General features: G+C 40.8%; 1 protein-coding gene and 1 pseudogene across 2 annotated transcripts in view; one reads left to right on the top strand and one right to left on the bottom strand.

Annotated features, from left to right (window-relative positions):
* The window catches only part of LOC134615929 (NACHT, LRR and PYD domains-containing protein 14-like), an 851,239-nt pseudogene that overhangs the window by 452,941 nt on the left and 370,423 nt on the right, over positions 1-27,875 (bottom strand).
* The window catches only part of shank3b (SH3 and multiple ankyrin repeat domains 3b), a 59,703-nt gene that overhangs the window by 20,572 nt on the left and 11,256 nt on the right, over positions 1-27,875 (top strand). Inside the window, exons 3-25 of one of the 2 annotated variants that reach the window (XM_063460715.1) lie at positions 9,361-9,532; positions 9,681-9,884; positions 11,348-11,419; positions 11,838-11,946; positions 14,261-14,412; positions 16,020-16,149; positions 16,290-16,327; positions 16,464-16,580; positions 16,694-16,771; positions 17,919-17,985; positions 18,101-18,320; positions 18,976-19,151; positions 19,477-19,590; positions 19,804-19,879; positions 20,970-21,052; positions 21,278-21,402; positions 21,767-21,899; positions 22,430-22,510; positions 22,592-22,609; positions 23,799-23,929; positions 26,003-26,096; positions 26,406-27,017; positions 27,198-27,488. In XM_063460715.1, coding sequence (XP_063316785.1) covers positions 9,365-9,532; positions 9,681-9,884; positions 11,348-11,419; positions 11,838-11,946; positions 14,261-14,412; positions 16,020-16,149; positions 16,290-16,327; positions 16,464-16,580; positions 16,694-16,771; positions 17,919-17,985; positions 18,101-18,320; positions 18,976-19,151; positions 19,477-19,590; positions 19,804-19,879; positions 20,970-21,052; positions 21,278-21,402; positions 21,767-21,899; positions 22,430-22,510; positions 22,592-22,609; positions 23,799-23,929; positions 26,003-26,096; positions 26,406-27,017; positions 27,198-27,488 — 3,289 coding nt within the window. In that variant the 5' untranslated portion in view covers positions 9,361-9,364. Of the gene's footprint in view, positions 1-9,360; positions 9,533-9,680; positions 9,885-11,347; positions 11,420-11,837; positions 11,947-14,260; positions 14,413-16,019; positions 16,150-16,289; positions 16,328-16,463; positions 16,581-16,693; positions 16,772-17,918; positions 17,986-18,097; positions 18,321-18,975; positions 19,152-19,476; positions 19,591-19,803; positions 19,880-20,969; positions 21,053-21,277; positions 21,403-21,766; positions 21,900-22,429; positions 22,511-22,591; positions 22,610-23,798; positions 23,930-26,002; positions 26,097-26,405; positions 27,018-27,197; positions 27,489-27,875 lie in introns of both variants that reach the window. The other variant, XM_063460714.1, reaches the window with a different exon arrangement.

The following is a 27,875-nucleotide window of genomic DNA, read 5'->3' as shown; positions in this document are numbered from 1 at the left end:
GCTAGTAAAGGTACTTTCACCTGTCTCCACTAAAAAACGCTGAATTTCTTTCATTGGTTCATACATTGGAGTCCACATTTTCTACAAATCATCTCAGCTGTTTGTACCCATGATCTCATTCTTTTGGTTAATACCCAGGCTTAGATTGACTGGTAAACCTTTGTCTTCCAGCATTTAAAACCAGCTGCCTTTTTGTTTAGGTCCTCTGTGTGCCAACCAAGCTCCTCTTGTCCGTTAGGAAATGGATATATTCCCTAGGGTTGTGGGGTGAAGTCTCCATGTATCAGGCTTGTTCTGGCCCATGCCAAAGACGGAGTATCAGAATCTGGAGGCCTGTTAACAGGTTCGGCTCTTTTGGAGCAGTATTTTGCATCACTATGACTATTGTCGTAGTGTATATGGTGGTCTGCAGTGGTATTTAAAGTGGGAGGTAAATTTAAAAAATAAAAAAAAAAATATGTTAAAGACATCCTCCATGGATCAGGGTTACTCTAACGCCTCAAGCATTCAGGTGCTAATTGGGATCTTGGGAGACTGGAGGGCAGTTAAACACCTTGGGCTCTTTGTCGTGTTCCTCGAGCCATTCCTTAGCAGTTTGTATGGCGGAGGAGGGTGCAGTGTCTGCGTATGGATATGATCCAGGATGTTGGACCTGTCACCCCATAGAAACATTAGAAGCGTTTTGAAGCAGAAATGATGACAAACAAGACTCTGAACATTTAACCAAAAAAACTCCCACATCAAGCAAGAACTGTAAAGGGTTCAGCTTTAACAACTACACAAATTTGTGTCCTCGGTTCCCAAAACACTTACAGAATGTTGTTAAAAGAAGATCTGATGCAACACAGTGAAAACTCTGCCTCAGCCCCAACTTTATTTAAGTTTTTTTGCAGGCATCAAACTCAAAATGAATACAGCTATTCTAAATAAATAAATAAAAGTTCTCCATTTCATCATTAAATCCATTTTCCCCACCGTTTTTTAAATTAGATGTAGAGTTTAAGTTATAAAACGTCATGCAGAATTCCATTTTTTTGAAAACAGGGATTAGAAAAAAAATGATTCAATTGTGATATTTATATTGATGATGTTTTTAATCTTGATTTTACCGAAGTTGTCAGAAGCCCAAATGATCGTTTAAAATGATCATTGCATCCCTACAGTAAAACTATCCTGAAGTAACCTTTAACAGTACGAACAAGTCAACAGTAGGAAAACGTCTTTATAAACCTTGCGTATGTGTTTCAATGAATGTTTTTGTTTTTAGCTTTGTGTGACCTCTGCCCAGTGCATGCTGGGAAACTTTGGAGCCTGCTCTAGCTCTGAATAGCTGTGTGTTGGTGGAAAAGGAATGAAAGAGTCTTTTTAATTTGGTCCTGTGACATTTCACAGGCTGACATGTCATCCTGTGTGCTGAGGATTCCTCCACAGGGTGAGATGTTAGAGTGAAATATATCAGCAATTACGGGGCTTTTACTGCAGTAAATGAAAGGAAGTGATTCATTTCAGGGAGCCGCTTCTCTGTGTCCTGTTGGCGCTGCTTGATTACCCTCAGTTCACTTCAGCGTGCTGTCAAAATCAGCTTAAAGTGTGTTTGGGGTATTGGCTTTTATGGAAAACTGAAATTATGGTTGTGTGGTAATGCTGCTGAGAGCGGGGACCGCTTTGAAAATCCGCTGCTGGTGCATTCAAGGACACTTTCTCAGTATCTGAGATTTTTAAAGCTGGGAACTCAACGGAAAGATTTTAATGCAGCAAGCGACAAATTCAGACAGTTTTCAAAAGCTCACTTTCCGCTCAAAGCTCACTTGAAACATAACTATTTATGGAGTGTGAGGGTACTGAAAAGGTCCAAACAGCTGCTTCATGTCCACTAAGTGTCCAGGTGTTCAGAAGTACTACTGCACATGTGCAAAAAATTGAAGTCCACAAGCTGGAAAAGTTAAAAAGTGTGTGGAGTTGGAATGTAATGAAATTAAAATTTGCATTATTGGCCAACACAACACCAAAGGAACAGATAGCGCCTTATATTTTGTCACTAATCCCATGAAAATTTGGCATTTCGACCATTTGTTCAGATTTAATTTAATTAATTTAAGTATTCATACTCTCTGTTTTTCCTTCATCATATTTGTAGTCATCAAAGCAGATCTGACAGCAGCTCATGATTAGATTCTTAATATTTTTAAAAAATACCAGAACAACACTACGCCATACTGAGCTCGTCTTTTAACCACTACGGAAGCTAATTTCCTCCAACCTGGCCTCTCTTCACCTTTTTGTCCAAACTATCCAGGATGAGCCCCATTTATGTTACGAGTCGGCTCAAAAGCTGCGGCATAAATATGGAGACTAATACACAGAGAAGAGGTTTTATTTAAAATTACATAACACGTTGGCTAAAATAGCTGGTACCACTAAGAGTAGTGAGCCACCATGAAAGGCTGCCTCAGGTATGCCTTTATCCACACCTGACTAGGTGTGGTCAATTAGCAACAGCTGAACACTGCAGAGGGACGCAACAGATCCATCTTATGACTTTATTTGTTTCTAGTAACACCTTTAATGGATCAGCATCACCATAGACATCTGAGCTGCAGCCTCAAGGTTGCTGAGGTGCAAGGATCAGTGTCTGCGTATGGCCATGTTAGGACATTGGCAGGTCACCTGATCTACGACCTCATTAAACACTTTCCTTATCATTTCAATCAGTACTTTCAAGCACAGACTGGATATAAAAGATGGAAGTGGCCACTGTGACATCACCTGCGAGAAATCATAATTTTGAAGCTTTAAAATCACAGTCACCATCTGAGCTTTGAAACCAGGTGACAGAGGAGAGACTCAGACAGAGAAACCACAGGACAGGACACTCATGAGTCATGACTTGCCAGCTGCCCTGTTTCATCGTCCTTTCTGAATCTAATGAGAGTCATAATTTACAAAATGAACATCATATTTCATTCTGTAAATCATCAGATGTTATTTAATTTCTAGTCTGCTCTGATCCTGAGATGTACGGCTGCGATTATGAACAACCAAACTAATTATTTTGTTGCCTCCCTGCTCACAATGCTGCTCTGGTTTTGTCTTGTTGTTATGAATCCAGCCAAATCCTTGACAGCGTATGAATAATAAAACCAAATCAGCTTCGTAGTCCTGTGGAGAACAGCACATATGGGTTTTTTTTTCAAAAGCTGGGTGTTAAATAACCATGATTGTAATTTTTGCCCTACTGAGATTGGTCTGTTTGATTGTTTTTATATGAAACTTTTATATTAAGCTTTTCTAACCGAAGAGCCTTTTTAGGAGTTGCCTTTTTGACCTCAGGGAAACAAGTCTGTTGTTTTTAAGAACAGGCATTAAAAAGAAAGCAGTAGTGTGGTCCTTTAAACATGAGTGGGTCCTGCTGAGTTCATAAATCCATCTTCAAATATCTGAACTGCCTCTGAACTCCCATCTGCTTCTCCTCCCGTCAGCTTACATCGATCCTACGCTGAAAATCATTGCGTTCCCATAGCTTTTATTTCTTTAATAAACCCAGCTGAAGTGTCTCGGAGTGGATGGACATGTAGACTTTAAGCTTAGTGCTGCGATGGCTGAGCAAGCATGACAGACAGGAGAGGAGGGGAGAGAGAGAGTCAGCAGGTTGATGTTTTAAACAGGATCTGCGAAAATTGTTCAACTCCGTTGCCATAGCAACAGCGAGCATGTAGATCAGGAGGCTTTTTTTAAAACACGCACACACATACAGAGTGACACAGTGAGGTTAGCACAGGATTCCCTGCTATTCCAGTTTCTATGACAACTCACAACTCATCCTCGCCTCCCCGTCTTCCTCGCTTTCATCCTCAGCTGTAATGGAAGCAGCCATTAAGTTCTGACTCCGGCTCTGCCCGGCTTTATCAGCGTGAGTGGTAATCAGCTGTTAATTAGTAGCAGTGATGATTAATATGAACAATGATTAAAGGAGTACTAATGCAGTGTTAGAGCATCAGCAGCAAGAGGAGCATCGGTCAGGAGAAGCTGCTGGGAGGGACTTCTGTTAAAGCTTTTTTCTCCTCTGACCTCTTTAGCTCGGTGGAAGCGATCGGACCATTTGACCTGTCAGCGTTGTCCGTTAGGGCTAACGACAAGGTCGAGGTCGAGTCTCTCTCTGCTTCATGTCCAGAGTCTCTTAGACTGTTTTCAAACACAGGATTTAGCAGGTTTGGTGTGTCCTTCTTATCACAAGAACTGCCGCTTTCCCTTTTTTTTTAACTTAAATCACTCAAAATCACAACAGTCATCAAACATGTTTCTGGTATAAGGTGAAGGCCCAATAACATTATACACTCAAGACCAAGAGATCCAACAAGCACAACAGCAGGGAGAAAAAAAACAGCTTCACTTTAAAAGGAAACAACAGCCAGTCTTCTTCATTCATGCTTCATCACGAGGACACACCTGGTCTGATGTGGCTTTCACTTCCAATTAACCTGTTGTTGTGACTCAACACAGGGAACAAAAACAATACCTAAATACGTCGGAGAGCAACTTAGGGTTCGTTTCTTACCCAAGGATACTTTGGCATGCAGAGTGGAGCAGCAGTAGTGCTCTACCTCCTGGCCCCAGCCACCCAAGAAGTTTGTAGTACCTAAAGGTGACCAAGTTGTTTGTGATATCTTAACCAAACCAAGTAATCTGTAGTAAAGGTGCTTGCAACTTAAACAAATCAAGAAGTAAATAAAAAACCAAAGCGCAAAACTCAAGCACTTCACAGGGCATAAACCATGACTTCCTGGCAGAGCATTTCACTACTTAGGCCATTTCCATCACTTTAACCTGCTGACAAAGATGCAGTTTGTAGCTGTTATATCTCCGAGGCTCATATTGTGGCAGCTGGCGGGTCAAGGCAGCTATGCCAAAGGACATCTTGTACACAGGTGGCTTCTGACAAAACAGCATCTTATTGGCCCCTGGAATGAGAACATATTGGACAAAACCTCTGAGAAAACAAGGCTCAAGGAGGAGCAGCCATCTGTTGTGACTGGTTGCAGAGTGAAGGGAAAGCAAAGAGAGAATAGAGGAGCATAAGGACCACTGACAACAAACAGGACAAAAGACAAACTACAGGAGAGAGAAGACAAACATTAAAGACATCCAGTAGTGGCAAAGAAACACCTGAAGACTGAAGAAATGCTCATTGCAATATGGGAAGTCCCCCCAGTAGCCTGAGCTTAAGGAAGAAATCTAAGTGATGATTCATGGTCACCTGATCCAACCCTAACTATTAGCTTTTCCAAAAAGGAAAGTTTGACGATCGATCTTAAAAGTAGAGAGGGTGTCTTCTGAATCTGAACTGGGAGGTGGTTCCACAGGTGAGGGGCCTGATAGCTGAAAGCTTTGCCTCCCATTCTACTTTTAGAAACTCGGGAATCACAAATAACCCTCCACTCTGAGAGAGAAGTGTACTGTTGGGATATTAAGGTATTATGAGGTCTTTATGATATGATGGGGTGTTGTTTTGGATCAAGTGAAGAGTTTTCAGGGAGCTTTACAACCAGATAAGAAGTAATTACAAGTCTAGCCTAGAAATAATAATTATGTAGACTAGTTTTTCAACATCACTCTGAGACAGGATGTTTCTCTTTACTGCCATCAGACTTTTGTTTAATGTTTGGTTGAAGGACATGTCCTGTCCAAAAATTACTCCCATGTTCCTCACAGTTATGCTGGAGGCACACTAAGTATCTGATTAGACATTGTGGTTTTCAGGTTTTTAGGCCCAAGAACAATAACCTCCATTTTGTCTGAATTTAAAAGAACAAAATTACAAGTAATCCAGGCCATTATGTCTTTAACATATTTCTAGTCTGGCCTAATGGATGTTAAATGGACTGGTTCTTATATAGCACTTCTCTACTTGAGCACTAACAGCACTTTAACATGCCCCATTCACCCATTCAAATAGTGTTTTTCTACTCCATTCGCAGTCCAATGAACACTTTGCGAAAAACTTGGGTTCATTATCTTGCCTAAGGATACTTGCTACTTCACATGCTAACTGGAGCAGCCATCTACATTTTGATCTACAGCCATGATCAATAGAGTTGGGTGTAGGGTTGGGCCATATCATACCGTTCACGGTAATACCGGTATAATGTTGGGCAACGATAAGAAAATGAAATATCGCGATAGAATATGGGTAAAATGCGCATGCGCAGTTCTTTGGTTTTCATACGCACATGGCGGCGACGGAGAATGAGAAGGGCGAAAGCGGATCGTTCGGATGAACCAGAATTGGTTTGTAAAAGTGCTGCAACTTCAGTGGTGTGGAACTGGTTTAGCTTTCGTCCGTCAGATACACAACAAAGCACTATTTTTGGTACCGCATGCTAGCGGGCCGTCGTTATTACCATGTTTTTTGGAAAATACAGCACACTTAAAATCAATCCTTTGATTTTTCTGAAAATCGACAGTGCCCCTTATAATCCCGTGTGCCTTATGTATAAATTCTGGTTGTGTTTACTACTCTAAATGATTTTATGTGCTACACGGCGCTCGGAAATCTGTCAAATGTTTTAGTACGACTTTGCTAAGCTACAAAGCTGCACCGCTTGATGGACTGTAGGAGCATTACGTCTATTGTAGGCAGGAGCCTCGCGGAGTGATACGTACTGTGCTTCAACATAATATTACCGTATTGTGTGTGTATAACCTCTTTTTAAGTTTTGTCGATATTCTACATGGTTATGCTGAGGATATGTCGGCCAATTTCCACTGGAAATGCCTTTTGGTTAAACTGTCAGCAAGGAATTTTCATTTGCACTGTAATATTTTTATATAACTTTAATGCACATAAAAAACAGCTGCTTGTTTAAGTGAAAATACATTGATGGTTTTGGGGTTTTTTTTGCACGAATAAAGTTGTGGAGTTGTAAAGTATTTTGTCTAGTGTCAATTATATCGTTAGTTATATCGTTATTGCAAATTTTCAAATGTGTATCGTGATAAATATTTTTGGTCATATCGCCCTGCTCTAGTTGGGTGTCATCTGCAATGGTGTGAAAATGTGTGCAGTGTTTTCTTATAGTATTGCTGAAGCAAAGCATGTATAATTGCAGTTAAAAGTATGGGTCCGAGCATGGAACCCTGTGGAACACCATGACTTGCTTTAATGTGTGACAAAAACTCTTTGGAAATAATCTGCTGCAGTTCCTTTAATCCCTTTGATATGGCCTTCCTTTTAATTTAAAAAATAATAAAGATCATAAAATGTTATCAAAACAAAAGTGTATGTTACAATTATCAACAAAAAATATAGTACTATTAAAATACTACATTATTTTCAGAATGAATATTGCAAGATAACTGAGGAATGAATTTCATCCAGCTCCTCTTTCTCCTCTTTCCTTTCCCTTCCCTGTCTAATAATTTTCACACAGCAACTAAACTTTAGTCAAACTGTTGTACAGACACTTCCCACTGTGTGAACGCTTGGTTAAGGGGTGAAAAACAGGATGTGATGTAACATCCTGAGGACATTATTAGCGTTGGAGGAGGTGGAGGTCATATCAGAGTCAGCAGCAGACTATATGAATAAGATATCGTCCCACGATCACAGAGAATTAAACTAAGAAGACACCTGGTCTTTAATTACATGAACGCTGATGTGCTACATTTGGTGTGCAGTGGAAAACACTAATGGAAAGCAGCCATTTTGACTGTTAACCTCTGTAAATGCAAAATATCCCCTGTGAGAGATGTCTGTAGGAGGCTGTTAGAGTCATGCCAATATCTGTGTCATAATAGAGACCGTTTTTTAATCCAGACTTTAATATGATTTTAAGTTCTGGACATCTCTTCATTTAAACTTTATTTAAAAGTTAAAGTGGGTCCATGATTGTGTGTCCCAACAAAGCAAAAGTGTGCAAAGCTGACCCAGTAACTGTGTCAGAGGAAACTGAGCACAACAAGTAGAAGCAATGTGAGGATAGACAGAATACAAAAAGGCACATAGAAGGTAATAAATAGAAATAATGCAACAGACATGGGTTTCATTCGGAAACAATGTGAAATGAAGGATTTAGACTGGAGACAGGTTGCAAAGTCACTTGCAGATGTGCAGCAACTCTAGCCAGTCTAAAGCAGCTTGAATAGCACAGTCTATATGGTAACAGCTGATCACTAGCTCATGCAGACTGGTTTAGGTTCAGCTGAGTTTGATTACATGGCCTGTCTGAACAAGCACACTATTCATTGTTATCTTTCACTACCAAAAGGGTTCTCATTCTGGAGTGTTAGTATTTTGTGAACTTAACACGAGGTGTATTTTGGCATCTGTGCCTTGATGTGCTGCCTGTTGAAGTACTTGCTGCAAAGAGATAACAGTTCTTTGAATCTGTATTAGTTTCTTCTGTGAGTATGCTAGGTTCTGCTTGGGTTCAAGTGACATTAATAAAATCATCAGCTGCCGATCCAAGGCACATGTACCTGTCTGCTAGTTTTTTGGAACCGCATGGATTCATCTATGGGGCATTACACATACACAGCACCAACTGAGCATGCACTCTCCAGTCCCTTAAGCAGACTTTAACCTCCTGAGACCCGAACTCTTTCATGGCATGCGTTTTTAATTTTTCTTTGCTATTTGGGTTGATTGGGACCTGATGAATGTAAAAACAAAGAATTACCAGATTTTTTTAACCTAATTTTTGTTTCTGAGAAAAATGAGATCTACATATGAGGACATTCGTTTTAAATTTTGATAGAACAGTGGCAGTATAATGTCCTCGTAAGTGGATATCAGGCCTTTGTAGAGAAAAATTAAGTATTTTGGTCTAGACATCTCAAAATGTGATGTCCACAAATGTGGACAGCAGGTCCTAGGAGGTTAAAGAACTAAAATGGCATGAGAACTTGTCCATTCTGTTGTCTTTGGAGTGTGGAATTTCTAAGACAATTTTTGCAACCATATAATCCATGCTGAATGGTCATCTGGAACCTATTGTTTGTGCATATTTGGGTTGTGCAAATGGTTTAGCTTTTTGCCAGTCACTGCTTCATTTCATTTTTATTTGTTTGTGCTTTTAACAAAAAACTACTTGGTTAGATTTAGGTCAGGTTTAGACACTGAGAACTGCCTACTTAGGTTTAGGCACAAAGAACTACTTGGTTGGTTTGACATGAAGATTGTGGTTTGGGTTAAAACAGTCCCCCATCCATGATGACTTGGGAGTGGCAGAGCTGTCACAGTGATTTACCAGCAGCTTTGAATGGCATTATTAAATCCAGCGGGTGTGACAAGGTTCTAAAGTGTTGCCTATATCTGCTCTGTGATTAGTGCAGCAGTCATAATCACCATTCTTTCTGTTTCAGCCACATGCCTCTGAGTCCGGCTGCTGACACCAAACATGATCGCCCGCGGCAACAGGCGGTTACAAACGGCAACCCGGCAGGCTCTGTTGTTGCCAGGGACGACGAGGGAGAGGACACGCCCACTGGGAACAGCATTGTCGTCCGCATCGGCATCCCGGACCTGCAGCAGACGGTAACACACACGCACACACACAGGCGTACTGTGTGTCGATGTACAGTTTGTATATAAACATAAGGCACAGCACAAACCTGTCTGTCTGTCTGTCCGGCTGTCTCTTTCTCTGTCTGTCCGCCTGTTTCTCTGTCTCTGGCTCTCTCAGAAGTGTTTGCGGTTGGACCCAGAGTTACCAGTTTGGACCAGTAAGCAGAGGGTTCTGGTGACGTTGACTCAGTCTCTGTCGGATGTTTTGAACTATGGTCTCTTCCAGCCGGCGTTCAACGGCCGAGCCGGAAAGTTTCTGGACGAGGAGCGGCTGCTGAAGGAGTATCCTCTCCCGCCCATCACACCCATCCCGTACCTGGAGGTAAACTTTACCTCAGTGTTTCTACAACACTGGAACATACTAAAACGTACAGCACTGCTATAACTTATAGAACATTATATTAGGACTGAAGTGTTGTAATATTTAGAGAAAACCCTGTAATATTTTTCTAGATTGAAGTTCAGTTAATCAAAAACCCATGTAGTTTTAATTTTCACATTTAAGTGAAGGTATACATAACAAACAGATATTTGAACCTGTGGATTAGAATATCAACAACACCTCTTTAGAGCAACTTTCTTCCAGCATGCTGTTTTCTCTTGTTTAATCTGCATGCAGACCTGGCTGTGAAGTCTTCTCCCTTTGTTGTTTTTTAGTAAAATTAACTCTTAATGATACAGACAAACCTGTGCACAAGTATAAATGCAAACATCTGCATCATACTAATGCAGTCAGAGTATCCCCCAGTCTCTTGTGAAAAGTAGAATGCAACTAACTATCACTACCATAGACAGTATAAAACGGGGGATGTCAAACTCGTTTTTTTTTATCATGGGCCACATACAGCCTACTTTAATCTTAACAAGGGCCAGACCAGTGAAACTCCCCTTTCTGTCAGTATTATTTACACATTTAAGCCTTGAGATATCTTAGTATAAGAAAAAATGCAATTTAACAGTGCGTTTCAGTTTTTTCTGCATGAAAAAGAAATGCTGCTGTAGTAAACGACTACTGCGACTCTTAAATTGTAAGAAAAAAAACAATTTCAATAGTAGATAGTGAAAAAAAACGGGAACCTTTCAGTCATTTAATTTTTTCTGTATTACCTAATTTTTTTAGTGTGGCATTAATGACCTTAGAGGAAGTCTTTACTACTAAAGATAATCTAAAATACAGTTAAAATTAGCCCCAGGGCCTAATGTTTGAAACTTCTGGTATAAAAGATGGATGTAGCTTACATACATTTCCCTGAAGCACCTTAAACCTGCTTTCTTTCTTATGGGCAGTAGAGGGCGACTTTTGTGGTTCCAAATAACTTGCAGTGGTAGACGTGTTTGTGAAAACAGCTTTCCGTATGGAGCTCTGTAAACACTTTCCTGATCAGTTTATTATGGTCATTAAGTTATGGTCACAATAAAAATCAAGAACGGGGATTATTTACAAGATGCTCATTAGCTAATCATGAGTCATTCACAATTGGCCAATTAGCCAATGAGCATGTGATATCACAGTAAGCCCCACCCCTTTCAAAATAGACTTCTTGCTGTGGTTCGAGCAATTTTTCCCACATAAACATGCTGCTAATACACCAGAGGGCGCTACTGAAAGAGGTTAATGTCAGATATTTTTAACAGGGAATGACACTTATTGCTCTTGGCTGTTTGGTGATCTTTTTAATCACAGACCAATTTAAAAACATGACGCTAACTCATGAAATCTCCTCTACATGCATCATGTAGCTTCAGTTTATTCCAAACTGACTGTTTGTGTCTCTTTTTTTGAAGTTTCGTTACAAGAGGAGAGTTTACACCCAGAGTTACGTGGACGACAAACAGCTGGCAAAGCTGCATACCAAGGTAGGAAACACAATACTGTTAATGCAAGATTTAAATCCTGCAGAATTATTACAGTATTAATGCAAAATGCTCACACTGTGTCTCTAAATAAGGAAACAAAGAGGTTTACTGCTGTATTCCCACAGTTACAATACTGCTGCAAGTGATGATATGAAGCTTGGGTGAAATAAATAATGAAAGGATTTAAATAAATATGTACAAAAATAGTTGTACATTTAATATGCAGAGGGATGCTTTCGGAGATGTGTTATTTATATTTGGCTGAGAGTGCAAAAAGGATCAGGAAATTTTAGCAGCGTTTGCTTCACTGCGACTCCTCCACACTCACCTCAGATTTAATTCAGGGAGTTTGTGCTGCTTCTTCATAGAATATTATTCAGTAAATAAGAAAATTATGTTGTGTTTCTTTTCCTGTTAGGCCAATCTGAAGCGCTTCATGGAACATGTTCACCAGAAGAATGTGGAGAAGGTTTCCAAGTGGTTGGAAAAAGGCCTCGATCCCAACTTTCACGACTCTGACACGGGAGGTGAGCAGGAGCATATCCCTTCAGCATCATTTTTCAGTGTGTGAAATTGCATTTTGGAAATATAAATATAAATATATTTCTGCTGTGCAATTAATTTTACTAACAGTCCAAGAAGTCTGACCTCCAGTTTTGTTGAATTAAACTTTTGTATTGTATTTATTGGCTGGATGCTACTGAGCATAATTAGCATGTATCTGTGTCTGTGTAATGTTCCTATACAATCTATAAATACAGCCTGATAACCAAGCTAGCTGATCACTTGGCTCCAAAAAAACTAAAAGACTAACCTTGATGCTCCAATGTTCAGCCTGTGGTCATATTGTATTTATTATTAGTATCCAGTATATTGAAACACAAGCCTTGAAACATTCGCTGTGGTCATTTGATTGTAAGGTTTTGTGTATTTAAAGGGACTGTTAAAGCTAATTTGGGTTTCCAAATGTTTCCACCTGAGTGAGAGAAAGTCCTCCATAAGCCAATTGCTACAGAAAGAGAAGGACTAAAAGGTTCAGTTTTAAAGGGTTCAAACACTGTTGTTTTTCCAGGAAGTTTTGAGTGGCTATGACTTAGTAGGCAGGTTGGTGGGTGTCTCCATGCCAAATTTTCTTAGACAAGGAACCCCAAGTAGCTACCAAAATGTTTATTAGAGGGTGTCTGAATGTTAGATAGGAAGTAAGTAAAAGTTTATTTGTATGATTGGGTGAATGAGACATGTTGTATAAAATGCTGAAGTGGAGAAGAAAAGTATGTATGAACCAGTCCATTTACCATCACTGGCTCTTCTTTCCCGAAACCATCCTAGCTATGATTAGTCTGAGAAACATCCTACAGTCTGAACCCACCACATGCTTCCCTTAGCCAGTATCATTAGAAGGCACCGCATCCATATTCACTGCTTTGCAGATGATACCCAACTTTATCTATCCATGAGCCAGGCACGAACGAGTTTGTTAAACTGCAGGAATGTCTTAAAGACATAAAGATCTGGTTGACATCTAATTTTCTAAATTCATATAAAACCAATGTTATTGTACTCAGCCCTAAAACTCTTACAAACATGGTGTTTGCTGCTTACTCTGGATGGCATTACCTTTGCCTCCAGTAACACTGTGAGGAATCTTGGAGTCGTTTTTGACCAGGATATGTCCTTCAATGCACATATTAAACAAATATGTAATACTGCTTTCTTTCATTTGCGCAACATCTCTAAAATTAGAAACATCCTGTCTCAACACAATGCTAAAAACTTAATGCATGCAATTATTACTTCCAGGCTGGACTACTGTAATTTGTTATTATCCGGATGTCCCAAAAGTTTGCCTGAAAAGCCTTCAGTTGATCTAAAAGGCTGCAGCGAGAGTACTGACAGGGACTAGAAAGAGTATATTTCTCCCATACTGCTAGGGCTGGATGAGTTGAGCCTGAATCCTCCCTTTTTTATGCTGCAATACACCTAGGCTAATGGGGGCTTCCCATGTTGCACTGAGTGTCCCTCACCCCAACCAGTCACGCCAGATGGCCCCCCTGAGAGTGGTTCTGTCTGAGGTTTCTTCCTGTCAAATGGAGTTTTTCCTTCCCACTGTCACCAAGTGCTTGCTCAAAGAGGGTCCTTTGATTGTCTCTATTATTGTAGCATCTTTATCTTGCAGTAAAGGTATTTAAAGGTAAAGGTATTTAAAGCCATTAGAAAACAGTCATGGGTAAACTTTTAAAGAAACATTACTAACACACTTGCATGTGCAGCTCAATCTTACTTGACACAGAAGGAGCCTGGAATGTACTTCATACCTTCCTTGGTTAGCAGCGACTGGGTTTAAATAAATTATCGCCCCCTGCTGGTACTGCAACTTTCACGCCTACGAGAGGCAAAACCGTGACATCCACACGATGAACCAGCGGGTCTGTTACATGCTCTGCAGTGATATAGGTGCTTTATAAATAAAACTGAATTGAACTGAACATCATCCCCACTTGGTTTCCATGTTGCTTCTCACATATTAAACAACTTGTAGGTGGTTTTCTGATTAGCATCGATACCCCTTCTGTTATCTGTTATGTACCAACCTCTGAATCCATTTTAAGACTTCCTGACTCACTGTTAGGAGGCTGTTTTTTAGTTTCTAATTACAGCTTTGATGAGGCAGACGTAAAAATGTACGTTTATACAGTTTTTCAGATTTTATTTCTCTCAGGAGCGTCTGATCCTCGGAGAGCATCATTGTTCAGTTTGCGCTCACAGCTGTGGAGCTGTTACTGACTTTAAAGATGGATATTCTCCTTCAGCTTAACAAGGACTTGTTTCCATGTGCCGCAGAGTGCCCTCTGACTCTGGCCGTGCAGCTGGAGGAGAGCTGCGAGCTGATTAAAGTTCTTCGCAATGGAGGAGCTCACCTGGACTTCAGGACCAGGGACGGCATCACTGCCCTTCACCGGGCCGTCCTCTGCAGAAACAGCGCCGCCCTCACCGTAAGAAAACACTTTTTTTTCTCTGGTTCTGTCTCCATGTGTTCACTTTATTTTGAATCACACAACAGCTCGCTGATTTTTGTAGGTTTCAGCCTGCAAAAAGACATTTCAGCTGAGCTTTTCCATCTTGTGAGCTACCAAAGTCCTGCTTCCTGTCTGGGTTTAACATTAATATACAGCGATGTTTCTTCAGTGAGGACAGAGTGACTCATTCCATCTGACAGCAACATTTAAAAAAACCCGACTGAAAAAACACATCACCTGATAAAATCCACCAACTCACCTTTATATAAATGTCGGCTGCTGCCTGCCTGTTCAGTGTTTCAAGCTAGTGAGTTAATGCCATTAAATACATTTTTTTAACATAAGCAAGCCAGTGAGCAGTATTTATACAACAACGTGCTTTACAGGAAACAAGATTAAAGGAACAGAAACTTAGAATAGCAAAGGAAGTAGTAATATATACGGTGGCCCTGAGAGGCCAAATGGACTGCAACTTAAGAAAACACCAGCAATAAGAAAAACGCTGCAAAAGCACACAAAACACAACGGAACTAGGAAACACGACAGCGAAAATGGGAAAAAAGAAAACAGAAATAGGAAAAAGCACAAGGGAAGTGTTTCTGGGGAGACAATAACCCGACGGACCAGTTGCAGGAACCCAAAACATGGTAATACTGACGACGGATTCTTAGGCTAATAGGCTAACACACTTACCTCTCATCTTTTCTTTTCTCACAAAACCGACAGATCCTTCACTTCTTTTAAGCAGGCAGGGCCTCCTTGGATAACGGTGTCTAGTGATAATGGTCGAAACACCCCATGAATCCAAGGTCCACTACTGACGATGTGTCCCAAATTTTAACAATTTAGATCAGATCTCTAATCCCTGAACCTAACCAGGGAAAATGGCAGGTTAGCTTGGGTAAAAGAACGAAATTTGAGGCACACAACGATGTGTGCTGCTGGTAAAGTTGCTGGGCTGCTTTTCCTCATAACAGCCATCCCTCAAGATTTTCTCCATTAAAAGCAGTACATTGTCTGGGATTGTAACATCTAGTCCTTTACTGAATCAGTGTCTCTCAGTGCAATTCTTAGCATATTTTGGTTCCTGCAACTGGTCCGTTGTCTGGTAAATATATCCTAATTAAAAGCAAGAAAACACAAAACCAACTACATCAAAAACAAAAGCAGCTCCTGCAGCAGCAGTGGCTTAATTAATTATTAATTTCATGATTAGTGTGTCTGCTTGACCTCCATGGAGGGTGGTTATTAAATGGATTAATGTCAAACTGCTCCGTGTTGGACCAACATGTTTCCACCACACTGCTGCCACCATCATTTCAAAACCAAATTTAACACCAAACCATCAAAACCTGCAGTTCCTCTAACCTTTTTAAATTAAAGACTTTATTGGAATTTAAAGAATGCATCTTTAATCTAAGAGAAAAAAATAATATTGAACATATTTTTCCTCATTTCTTTTTTCATTTTTACTTTATAGACTTATAGAGTCTCCCCCTGCTGTGCAATAGAAACAATGCAGGTTCAAAGTACTTGCTCATTCTTTAACATCACTGCATTTTTTTGTTTCTCCTGGTCCTCAGACTCTGCTGGACCTCGGGGCATCTCCAGACTACAAGGACAGCAGAGGCCTCACTCCGCTCTATCACTCGGCCATGGTGGGCGGCGCCCCCTACTGCTGCGAGCTGCTGCTGCAGGATCATGCCACCATCGGTATGAGGGGGTCTCATAGGACCGATCTGACGAATCATCTCATATATTGTGGAGCTCTGTTATTATTTATTTATTTTATTCATATTTTTGTGTTAAAAAAAACACTTTAGCACTAAGAGTACTTGTTGTCATGGTTACAGGGATGACAGATGAGAACGGGTGGCAGGAAATCCATCAGGTGACACACACACACACACACACACACAATCAGGAAAATTACTTGCACTGATGACAAGTTCAAGCCCTGTACAATTATGACTCTGTGTGTGCGTGTGTGTGTCTTTGTGTGTGTGGGCGCATGTGTGTGAGTTCAGGCATGTCGCTATGGCAACGTGCAGCACTTGGAGCACCTGCTGTTCTATGGCGCTGACATGAGTTCCCAGAATGCATCAGGAAACACTGCACTGCACCTCTGCGCTCTGTACAACCAGGTAACACACACACACACAAAGAGGTAATGCACATGTTGGTCATGTGATGGCGGCCTGTGGGTGTAATGTATGTTGTTAGTCACATTTTGGGGGTTTGGGGTTTTTTTTATTAGGATAGTTGTGCCCGAGTGTTGCTGTTCAGAGGAGCCAACAAGGACATCAAGAACTACAACAACCAGACGGCCTTTCAGGTAAATGAGTCAATCAATCAGCAAATCAATAAAAGAAGCCTTTAAAGTTAAAAAAAAAAACAAAAAAACAACAGACAGCCTTTCACATGAAAATAAGTTTCAAAAAAAATTTATTACACTTTAAAATGAGCTTTTAGTTTCACAAATTATAATCCAATAATTAATAAATAAAATTTAAACAACAACAAAGTCTTTTTTCTTTACCTTCTATTGAAGCAAAAATAAAAAAAAACAAATAAAATAAACATTAAATGATAAATAAATATACAAAATAATCAATAAAAATCAAATAAAGACTAAATAAATAAGATAAACATAAAGAAATCTAATTAAAAAAACATTTCCGATACAATATTATAAAATAAGAAACATATATAGACCGTTTAAAAATACAAATAAAAGAACATTATGTGCCTTTAAGTAAAAAATATTTTTAGAATTATTTATTATTTTATTATTTATCTTTTTAATTTATGTAATATAATATATAATTTAATATAATGCATTTATTATTTTTTATTTCTGATAAATAAAAAAATAGAGAAAAAAAACGAAATCCAAACAAGACTATATCCACCCTGCTCGACATAAAGACCAGGAAGTCAAAAAAACGTTAAAGTTAGAGCTACTGAAATAATCTGGCTGGTCCACGACCACACCGGAAACAAAACACAGCAGTTAGTGGAAAAAATAATTAGCCCTCCAAAAACAGAAAGGAGCGCTTGTTTCAATGCCAGAAATGATACCACTGCTACCTTTAAGGCATTTAACCATCAGCACATCTAATTATGTTAACATCTCAGCTTCACAGACACATTTGCAGTTCTGTGATTGGATGCCTGCTGCTATACTGGCTCTTTAGTTTCTCTTTAATCTTGTGCTTTCACGCCTCATGTTGTACCTGTGAGTTTTTATTATTTTCTAACCAGGAGACTTGTTGAAAGACAATTTTACTTTGAAAACCCTGGAACTCTCTGGAAATCTCTGGAAATTATTTGCAACTTCAGAGATACAGAAATGTGAATCTGTTCAATCTGCTCCTGTGATGTTTCATGTTTCAGGTGGAAACGAGATTAAAAAGATGTGAGTTTAATTTTGAACCCTACAGTTTGTGTGTTTTTATGACTCCTGGCTTGTGTGTGTGCAGGTGGCAATCATTGCCGGGAATTTTGATCTGGCAGAGATCATAAAAATCCACAAAACGTCTGACGTTGGTGAGTTTCAACACATTTAAATCGTGTGCGTGTGTCAATGTTAGCACAGTGGCTGGATATTAACTCTCTGTGTGTTTTTATGTGTGTGTGTGTTTGTATATATGCGTCCAAGTAGTTCCCTTCAGAGAAACTCCCTCCTATACCAAGCGCCGCCGCATGGGCTTGACCCGGACAACAGCTGGAAACGGCCTGTCATCTCCTCGCTCCCTGATTCGCTCAGCCAGTGACAACGCCTTGGAAAGCCCCGCCTCCTCACCTGGCCCCTCCCTTCAAAGCCTGGAGACGCACCATGACACGCACACACACTCGCTACGCCGACACACACGCCGACTCAGGTAATTATGAGTCATTAATGGTGCCTTTACACATGTAAAAGTTACCCATGAGATGTGCATGATTTCACCTAATACTAATAAGGATGCTGGCTTTATGTTGCTGAAATAAGCAAGATCATCCCTGAAAATACATCTTCTGGTCAGCAGCACATGAGGCTCCAAAAGTTGCTCCGGTGTAGCTCATTCATACATCTTTCAGCATTAATGGTGCCTTTACAGATGAGTTACCAGATTCCAGGTTCTCATTTTCTTCCTGAGTGGTCATCAACAGGTTTCTCGCAAAACTACAACATCACAACAATGTGATTGGTTACTTACAAGTCCTCAGACCCATCCGTTATGCACAGAGATCTTTTGATCACATTATGAACCATAGATTCATCCATCGTGTCGACTGCTTATCCAGTTCAATCCAGTTCCATTCCAGCATGTTACAACTTTTCTAGGCGTTTCTGGTTTTTGACCCAACTTTTTTGAAGCCGGTTACAGGTTCAAATTGAGCATGTGTATATAACAGGTTTCTCAGTTTTACATTTAACATGTTGTTTTGTTTCATTTTCTCATAAAATGGTTTTTCAGTGATTTTATTTGAAAGTTGGTTACAAAGATGTCCTTTAAGGTGTAGTCAAACCAGTATCTCCTTTCTCACCTGCAGTCCAAGTGGTGGAGGTCATGTGGAGACCAGCCCTCCCTCCTCTCCTCCCCCGACCCCACAGATGAGGAAGAGGAGGCTGTATAGCGCCGTCCCGGGACGCACCTTCATCGCCACCCGGTCCCACGTCCCTCAGGGGACCGGAGAGATCCAGCTGCACCGAGGAGAGCGGGTCAAAGGTTTGACCAGGATAATGATTCTTATCAAAAGTGTAAATCAGGAGCTAAACAAACTCTAAATGTCTGACTTTTATAACTCAATAAGGATATATAACTATCACCAAAACAAAGACCAAAGAATTAAGAATAAATAAACACTGAACACAAAACTTCCATAATCAGATTCAGACCTCAGGTGTTTCTGTTTATAACATTATTTATTTTTAAAAAAAAACCCTTTATATCTGCATAGTTCTACATTAATAATCCTCCATCACAAAAATGAGCTCAAACAGAGGCAACGCATGTGTGAGGTGGTGATAATGAGTGTGTGCTGTGTTTACAGTTCTCTCTATCGGTGAAGGAGGATTCTGGGAAGGAAGCGTTAAAGGCCGAACCGGCTGGTTTCCTGCCGACTGTGTGGAAGAAGTCCAGATGAGACAATACGACCCGAGACTGGGTAAAAAAACACATCCACAGCAGGGTCAGGGTCTTCTCTGCATTTAGAACATGCTGCTGTGCTTCACAGAGGGAACGCATCACTGTTTATATATCAGTACTTTAACTTTGCGTTCATTTACTCGACCATAAAATACATGGACAGCATCTGATGGGATATATTTAATAAATAATGTGCTATTTAACATACATATGTAACACTTGTATGTTTCAGAGACGCGAGAGGACCGCACCAAGAGACTGTTCAGACACTACACTGTAGGATCCTACGACAACTACACCTCCTACAGGTAACACGGCACCACTACACCTCCTACAGGTAACACAGCATCACTACACCTCCTACAGGTAACACGGCACCACTACACCTCCTACAGGTAACACGGCACCACTACACCTCCTACAGGTAACACGGCACCACTACACCTCCTACAGGTAACACAGCATCACTACACCTCCTACAGGTAACACAGCATCACTACACCTCCTACAGGTAACACGGCACCACTACACCTCCTACAGGTAACATGGCACCACTACACCTCCTACAGGTAACACAGCATCACTACACCTCCTACAGGAACTCAATGGCAGGTTCGACTTTCTTCAGAATCAGGATCATCTTCATTAAAGTGGTTTTGTTTGCAGATTCTTCTGCTGCTGTATGAACATGTGACAGACCTAATGAGACAGGTGACCCTCTCAGGTGTAACCCGTTGATTCAGCAACCGTGGCTGTTTCAAACTATAGAGGAAATTTTTATGTTTAAGATGACGCTTGTTGATGTTTTCAGCTTTTCTGTCTCAGTTGCCAGGCTGGGGAAGAACTAATAAACATTTAGATATGTTCATTTATGTGAATAAGAAGTTCTCCCCGATTCGTGTGTTATCAGTGTTTATGGCCTTTTTCAGTGAGCTGTTCATATAACACCATCACTAAGAGAGGGTGCAGGGTCTCCTGCTCTGGCTCTAACTGTGAGCTTTATCAAAAAGGAAAGTTTTTGATTCTGAAAGCAGAAAAAATGTCTGTCTTCTGAATCCAAACTTTGTCTGAGAGCCAAATGTAGCTGCCGGGTCGACTTAGATTTGAGCTAAAACTCCGGTCACTGATGAAGAGGTCATGTTCAGCTGCTGTCCTTGCTGAGGTTTTTACAAAAAGTACCTTTATTAATAAATCATTCATTTCATGTCTGCAGAGCATTGAGAGCGTGGCTCAAAAAGCTGGTGGAGGACAGTTTAATGTTTTAACGATTATCACTTGTTCGTCATCATCTGTAGTTGTGCTTTAAAAGCAATTTCATTTCAAGTGGTTCAAACCTTGGAGGCGCAATAGAAGATGGAGGGATCTTTTGTGAGCCTCGTTTCTTCCTTCATGTTTCAGCGATTACGTGATCGAGGAGAAGACGGCCGTGCTGCAGAAGAGGGAGAGCGAAGGATTTGGCTTCGTCCTCAGAGGAGCTAAAGGTAGAAACCGAGGGACGGGTGGTGGAGTGGTGGGCGTTTGGAGGAAGAGGAGGAGAGATTTAAAAAAAAAAAAAAAAAAAAGCTCCTTGCTGTGTTTCATGACACCTACACAGTCCACAGAGTCTGGCTTCCTGTGGAAGCAGAATCAGACTCCGTGGACTGAACCCTCGCTAGTCTGAGGTGGGAGGAGCTTCTCTAACTCACCGGCTCTCTCTTCATTTCCAGCTGAGACGCCCATCGAGGAGTTTGCTCCAACCCCGGCGTTTCCCGCCCTTCAGTACCTGGAGTCAGTTGACCAAGGGGGCGTGGCCTGGAGGGCGGGGCTACGGACCGGAGACTTTCTCATCGAGGTAATAGCGGACTTCATTTTAAGTAGACACTTAAATCAGTCAGCTGACAGACATTTACTGACATTTTTTCATGTTTTTTTTTCAATACCTTATTTTGTTTCTTATTCATTTTATTTTTAACTTGTTTTTTATTTTCATATTTTTTTGCTGGTTTATCATTGTCAAGCATATTTGTCATATGAGCACGCTCTGTGAACAGAAAAGAAAAGATTAAGATGGAAACTTGATATTTTGTGACCTCAGTTTTAACAGGTTTTATTTTTACTTTTTAATCACCTGCAGGGACAAAAAGCTGTGAATCTTTGTGTTTGGGCCCGTGAAACATTTAAAACATTATGACTTGAGCTGTTTGTCTTTTCTCCAGGTGAACGGTACCAACGTGGTGAAGGTGGGTCACCGGCAGGTCGTCTCTCTAATCCGGCAGGGAGGAAGTCGCCTGCTGATGAAAGTCGTCTCAGTTTCCAGGAAATCTGAAACCAACCTGATCAGGAAAAAAGGTAGAGCCACCTGCTGTCCAGCCTTAGTAAGATTTGATTTTATTAGTACACAACAGTGTACAGTTAGTACAGTGATTTAAAACAAAGAAAGTCAATCTTTTCAGGCCTAAAAAGGACTACAATACAATAACGTAGGTGTTGTATAAAGTGGGTTTTATTCAGTTCTAATAACATTTAAATAAGAAAAATAAAAATGAACTGGGAAGAATAAAGTTTTATTTTAGTTTTACCCCCTTGTTTCAATAAATAATCAAAACAAATCAAGATGTAATTATAGATGTAACAGTCAAACCATTGTATAAATACAAGATGCAGTTCAAGTTTAGTTAGCGAGGAGGCAGCTGCACGTGCTCACTGGAGCTTCTGTGTATTTGACATGTCAATGACATGACGGCTATCTGTGAACATGTGACTCTTTACAGGGAAACTTATCTCAGCACTCTTTCTTTTTATAAGTGCTGTAGACCAAAATACCCCACCCCCCAACACACACACACTGTGTACCACTAATATGCAATCTTGCCTTGTAGCACCGCCCCCTCCAAAACGAGCCCCCAGCACCTCCCTGACCCTGCGATCCAAGTCCATGACGGCTGACCTGGAGGAGATAGGTAAACAAACACACACACACACACACACACACACAGTTAGACTGTAGCGGTGTGTGTTGCTGACCTTTGCTCTGTCTGCAGCCAGGAGGAGACGCTTCGGTGAGTCACATCGACCTCACGGTCATCGTGTTGTGACCCTGCGGTGACATTTGTCTTTGCAGTCTGTTAGCATGATGTCGCAGTGATGTCATCAGATGCATTTCCACCAGAGTCCAGGTTATTTCTGTGCAGACAGTTTTAACCAGACACAGTCGCACAGCACTGACACCAAGCTCTGAACATCCACTGGGACTCCACATACCCGCCTGTGTGTAGTGACCGTGGACAGGTTGCTGGTGACTGAGTGGAGGTTTAAAGATGAGGTGTCCGTCAGAGTCGCAGTCTGACAAATATTTAGCAGCCCACCCTGCAGTGCAGTGAAACACTGTTTGTCCCCTTCCTGATTTCTTAGGGTTTTTTGCATATTTGTCACACTTACATGTCTCAGGGATTTACAAACAAATTTAGCGCCTCTGACCACACACACAACCAAAAGATGAAGCCGTGCCTCCAAGTGACACTAATCCCCCAAATACTCAGAACATTAGCACGAACATAACTCCTCCCAGCCCAGATGGGGACTTTGTGAAACCCACAAAGTTAGTCACCTGGCCAGCCTCCTTCATCGAAGCACAACAAAGCTGATTTTAAGGGGAGGAGACAAGAAGGCACAGAGTTAGGATTTTGGGGAATTCGAGCCAACACTTTGGCCTAATTTTATCTCCTGGAATGTTAGGTGGAAAAGCAGCTGATGTTTTTCATTGATGTCGCGACTTTTCAGGGCTGTAGCTGAATCAAGTATAGCTTCTACAATTACACACAAACAGCACGTGTTTGGTTTTTATTTGAGGCTCGTCCATTTTTTTTAAGGCATCATTGATATAAGTTCATCTACCCCCTGACCACTGTTTTTCCCAAAAGGGGGGGATGCTACAAAAAAATGATGCTTGAAAAACCTCAAAAAAATAAAGAGTAACACGGTGATTCTTGAGTTTGGAATTTGATTCTTCTAAGCGCTTTTAAATTGAAACACCTTTTTTTTGTCTATTTTGACACTTTTGAGAGTCCACGTTTTGCGTGAAGTCCTGCTGCAGCCCTGGTGACTGATGTTGTGATGTAGCTCTGATGTCATGATTTCGCCACAGTGTTTGTCACGCTGTTTGGAAACTTTCACAATGGTGTGGTCGTGTACCGGATGCTTAATCATGTCTTGTTAGGAGTCTGTTCATGTTCCTCTTTGTCGCTCCAGAGAAACTGGATGAGATGTTGGCCGGAAGTCAACAGGAAGTCGTCTTGAGGGGCCGCCCATCAGATGACTTCAGGGCGGCGACGGTGAAGCAGAGGCCAACCAGCCGGCGTATCACACAGGCAGAGATCAATGTAAGACACGGTTGAGCTAATGGGATAAACACAGAGCAACCGTAGCGAGAGGATGACTTTTAATCAGAGATTCCTGAGTCGCAGGCTTTCACAGCTCAGTGTTTACCTGCACACAGACTAATCAGATTTTCTTCTCTCAAAGCCTTCAAGCCCCCATAACATCAAATAATAAACTAGAGATGGCACGATACCACTTTTTTATGTCCGATACCGATATCATAAATTTGGATATCTGTCGATACCGATATAAATCCGATATAGCGTATTTTATAAACAATAAAAAAAAAATTCAAATATCTTGCTGCATTTTGTATAAGTTCATACTCAAATTTAAAAAAACAAAACAAAACTAAAGCTATTCTGTTAAGCCTGTATGTAAAAAAAATACACTGCACCCAAAATATTTCATAGATCAGCAATACTGACCAATCTAATAAACTTAAACCTACACCATCCTCCCTATTCTGGTATTTTAAAGAGTACTTAGTGGAAATATTAAGCAACCTAACTAATAGGGTTGCAAACTCCAAGCAAAAAAAAAAAAAACCCATAGGGAACCATCCCCAACCCTCCGCCTCATAATGCTCAATTAATGTAATCGACTGTAATTTAATGCAAGTGTAAAAAAAAAAAAATGCACAGAAATCAATCGTTTTTCTACAATAATTAAATAGATTCAACATCTTTCTTCAACAGAATTGCAGACTGCACAGATGGTATCTTCCCAAAGGAAAAAGTACTATAGCTTACTAGGTTATAAATTTGACTTAATAGTTCCTATATACAATAATGGATTTCTATACATTTTACATCAGATGAAAACTTTGGTTGTAAGATTGAGATAATTATTTATTAAAAGTAGTGCTGTCAGCGTTAACCTCGTTAAAATGACGTTAATGTCATTTTAACGAGATTAACGCTGACAGCACTAATTAAAAGCTAGACATGACAATTAGAAAGAAAAGTATTTTGTACGTGTTTTGGATTTTGTATGTGTTTTGGAGTTTGCACGTGTTTTGGATTTTGTACGTGTTTTGGAGTTTGCACGTGTTTTGGATTTTGTACGTGTTTTGGAGTTTGTAAGTGTTTTGGAGTTTGCAAGTGTTTTGGAGTTTGCAAGTGTTTTGGAGTTTGTACGTGCTTTGTCTCTAGGAGCCACCGTAGATTTGAACACTTTTGCTGAGAAAGGGGAAAACACCTGTACTATAAAGCAGGATACAAGGCTTTTGTCCTGAGCATGTTAGGTTCAAGATAAGATATAGATCAAGATAACACGTACAAAATCCACACCTATTGATCAGCGAGTTCTCTAAAATTTAGAGCCACAGTTCCTGGAAGATCCCTCAGATTTCAGAGCTGATAAAAAGAGGCACTAAAGTTTTTATACATCATGTGAAGTTTTGTCTTTCCTTCATAAGGATCAAAAGGAAGTATAAATTCTTAAGGGAAACTTTATTCCTTCCTATGAACAACTTTAGTAGGGAACAATTTTACTGTTCTATATAACAAAATAAAATGATAATTCTATTCAATTGTATTTATATAGCACCAAATCGGAACAACAGTTGCCTCAAGGCACTTTATACTTTAAGGTAAAGACAATAATACACTAAGTTGATGATAAGAGGAGTCTTTTATATAAGCAGTATTTGTTTACCTTATGCAACGTTTACAAGTAAGCTCGATAAGCCATTTGAAATCTATTTTCATATTTTCCTTTTAACTGCTCTCAGGCCTTTAAAGGATGTGGTTGAGATCACAGACACCATAAGAATACTTACTTGTTGGGGTTGTTACTTTTCTTAAAAGTACCAAGTATTTAAGCATTTAAGCAACACATTTATTTAAGAGTATAAGCAGCTGACTGAGAAACCCTGGGTTGATTTATTGAGCCAATAACCACCTTTGTTTGACCATTTACCCTGGTTGCCCAGGAAAATAAACTGGGTTTATTTACTTCATGGCAGTACTGACTTCATATGTAAAAAGTACATAGTTGTCAGCATAGAAAAGCAAATAAATATCTTAATTCTTGGATTTTTGACAAAATCTTTGTGTTGTTTGTGTCTGTAGTCGCTGTTTGAGCGTCAGGGTCTGGTGCCCCCTTCAGCTCCAGAGAAGAGCACCATGCCTTTACCCAGAGGGATGTCCAGAACCAAGAGTTTTGGTGAGAAATGTGGCATTACACCAAACTATCTCATAGGCTCACATTTTGTAAAATATGTCACTGGCTGAGCATAAGAGTACCGGAAATAGGAAAGTCGAGGCATCATTGGCTTCCCATTTTATGACCCAAGAAGAAAGCCAAATCATCATAGTGCTGCTGTAATAGGCAGACTGGTTTCAAGCTAGCTAACACCACAGATAACTTTATACCAAGAACTTTAATTCATTGATCCAATGCAGACATAAGATCTCTTCCTAAGACCAATCGGTGTGGTCAATTTATTTTGACATCTCATTGTTACCACTACAGGCACACCGGACGATGACAGAATCACGGCTCTGATCAATGAAAGTCGGTTTCCACGGAGCTCTTCGCTGACAGAAAGCTTCATCCCTCCTCCTCCTCAGACAGCACCGCCTCCTCCACCCTCTGCATCCTCTACCTCCTCGCTCTTCATACTCGACTCTGGACCTCCTCCCTCTTTTCTTCCTCCTCCTCCTCCAGCACGAGGAGATGGACTGACCCGCTCTAGTTTCAAGCCGGGGGCAGAGCCAAGGCTTCAGGAGCTTTCAGATTCACCAACGAGGAGCCACACCCACGCCGAGCGGCAGAGAAAAGCAAGGTCCATGATCATCCTGCAGGACACGCCTCCACCACTGCAGCCTGATGCTCACGGTGCCCCTGCTACTCACACACTTCACACCGCCACACACACCGCCACACACACGCTTCACACCGCGACACACACATCTACGCTGTCTCTGCACAGCACTAGCCCCGCCCTTGGCCACTCACCTCTGTCGCGGCGTCGGGGAAGAGCAATAGAAAACCCCTATGCTAATGTGGGACAACAGGCTCCGCCTACCAAACCCCAGAGGAGGAAGTCACCATTACTGAAACAACTTCCTGTTGAAGAGCAGGGTTAGCATTTTTCTGTCTGATGTCTGTGGCATGTTTGTCTCAATCCTAGGTGCATGACTGGATATGTTGTTCAGAGAACCATGACTCGTGTTTGCTTATTTTTTAAATATATTTAAAATAAAATTGGGCTGAGACACCAAAACAAAAGAAAAATAGACTCCTAATATTTCAATTTTCCAGGTCTTGGGATCAAAGATCATGATTCATCCAAAGAAGGAGGTGGACCCAGCAGCCCCAGCAGGGCTGAGCTGTACCAGCAGCAGGTTCTTTCAGAGCGCGCTCGAGTTCAGGGTCGCCGGTCGTCTCTCTTCTTGTCAGTGGAGGGAGCGGGGTCAGAAAATCAGGCACCGCCTCTTCTGACGCAGAGCCACTCGATGGATGACCTCGGCGAGCTTCCCCCTCCAGCTCCGGTCCTGTCACCTTCACCGACCCCTCATACCTTCCTCCACCCGCTGACAGGGAAACCTCTAGGTCTGTCTGACAGCACACAGTTAATGAATGTTCTCAATGAGAATCAGGCTGCCACATTTTGCATGGGTTAATAACAATAATCACCTCTGGAAAACCTAGTTTTATTCAATTCAAGCTTAGAATAGAAAAGAATAGTAGAGCCTTGAAGTGCTTGACAGATCAAAAGGGGTATACAGGTAAAACCTTGCGGTACCAGTAAAGCAAATAAATAAAAAATAGAGATTCTAAAACTAAGGAGGTATTCCGCAAAACACTAGTGGGGAACAACCTAGGCCAGAAAAAGTGTTAAGGCTGAAGAAGGTATCAGACAAGATCTTAATGTTCTCCACGTAGTAGAAGAACACTTTACAAAATAAAACACAACCTAGAACGCAGTGTTGAGGCTCT

The sequence above is a fragment of the Pelmatolapia mariae genome, linkage group LG17 (genome assembly GCF_036321145.2).
Source record: "Pelmatolapia mariae isolate MD_Pm_ZW linkage group LG17, Pm_UMD_F_2, whole genome shotgun sequence".
In the NCBI taxonomy this organism is placed as follows: Eukaryota; Metazoa; Chordata; class Actinopteri; order Cichliformes; family Cichlidae; genus Pelmatolapia; species Pelmatolapia mariae.
This window is presented reverse-complemented; position numbering and strand designations above follow the sequence as displayed.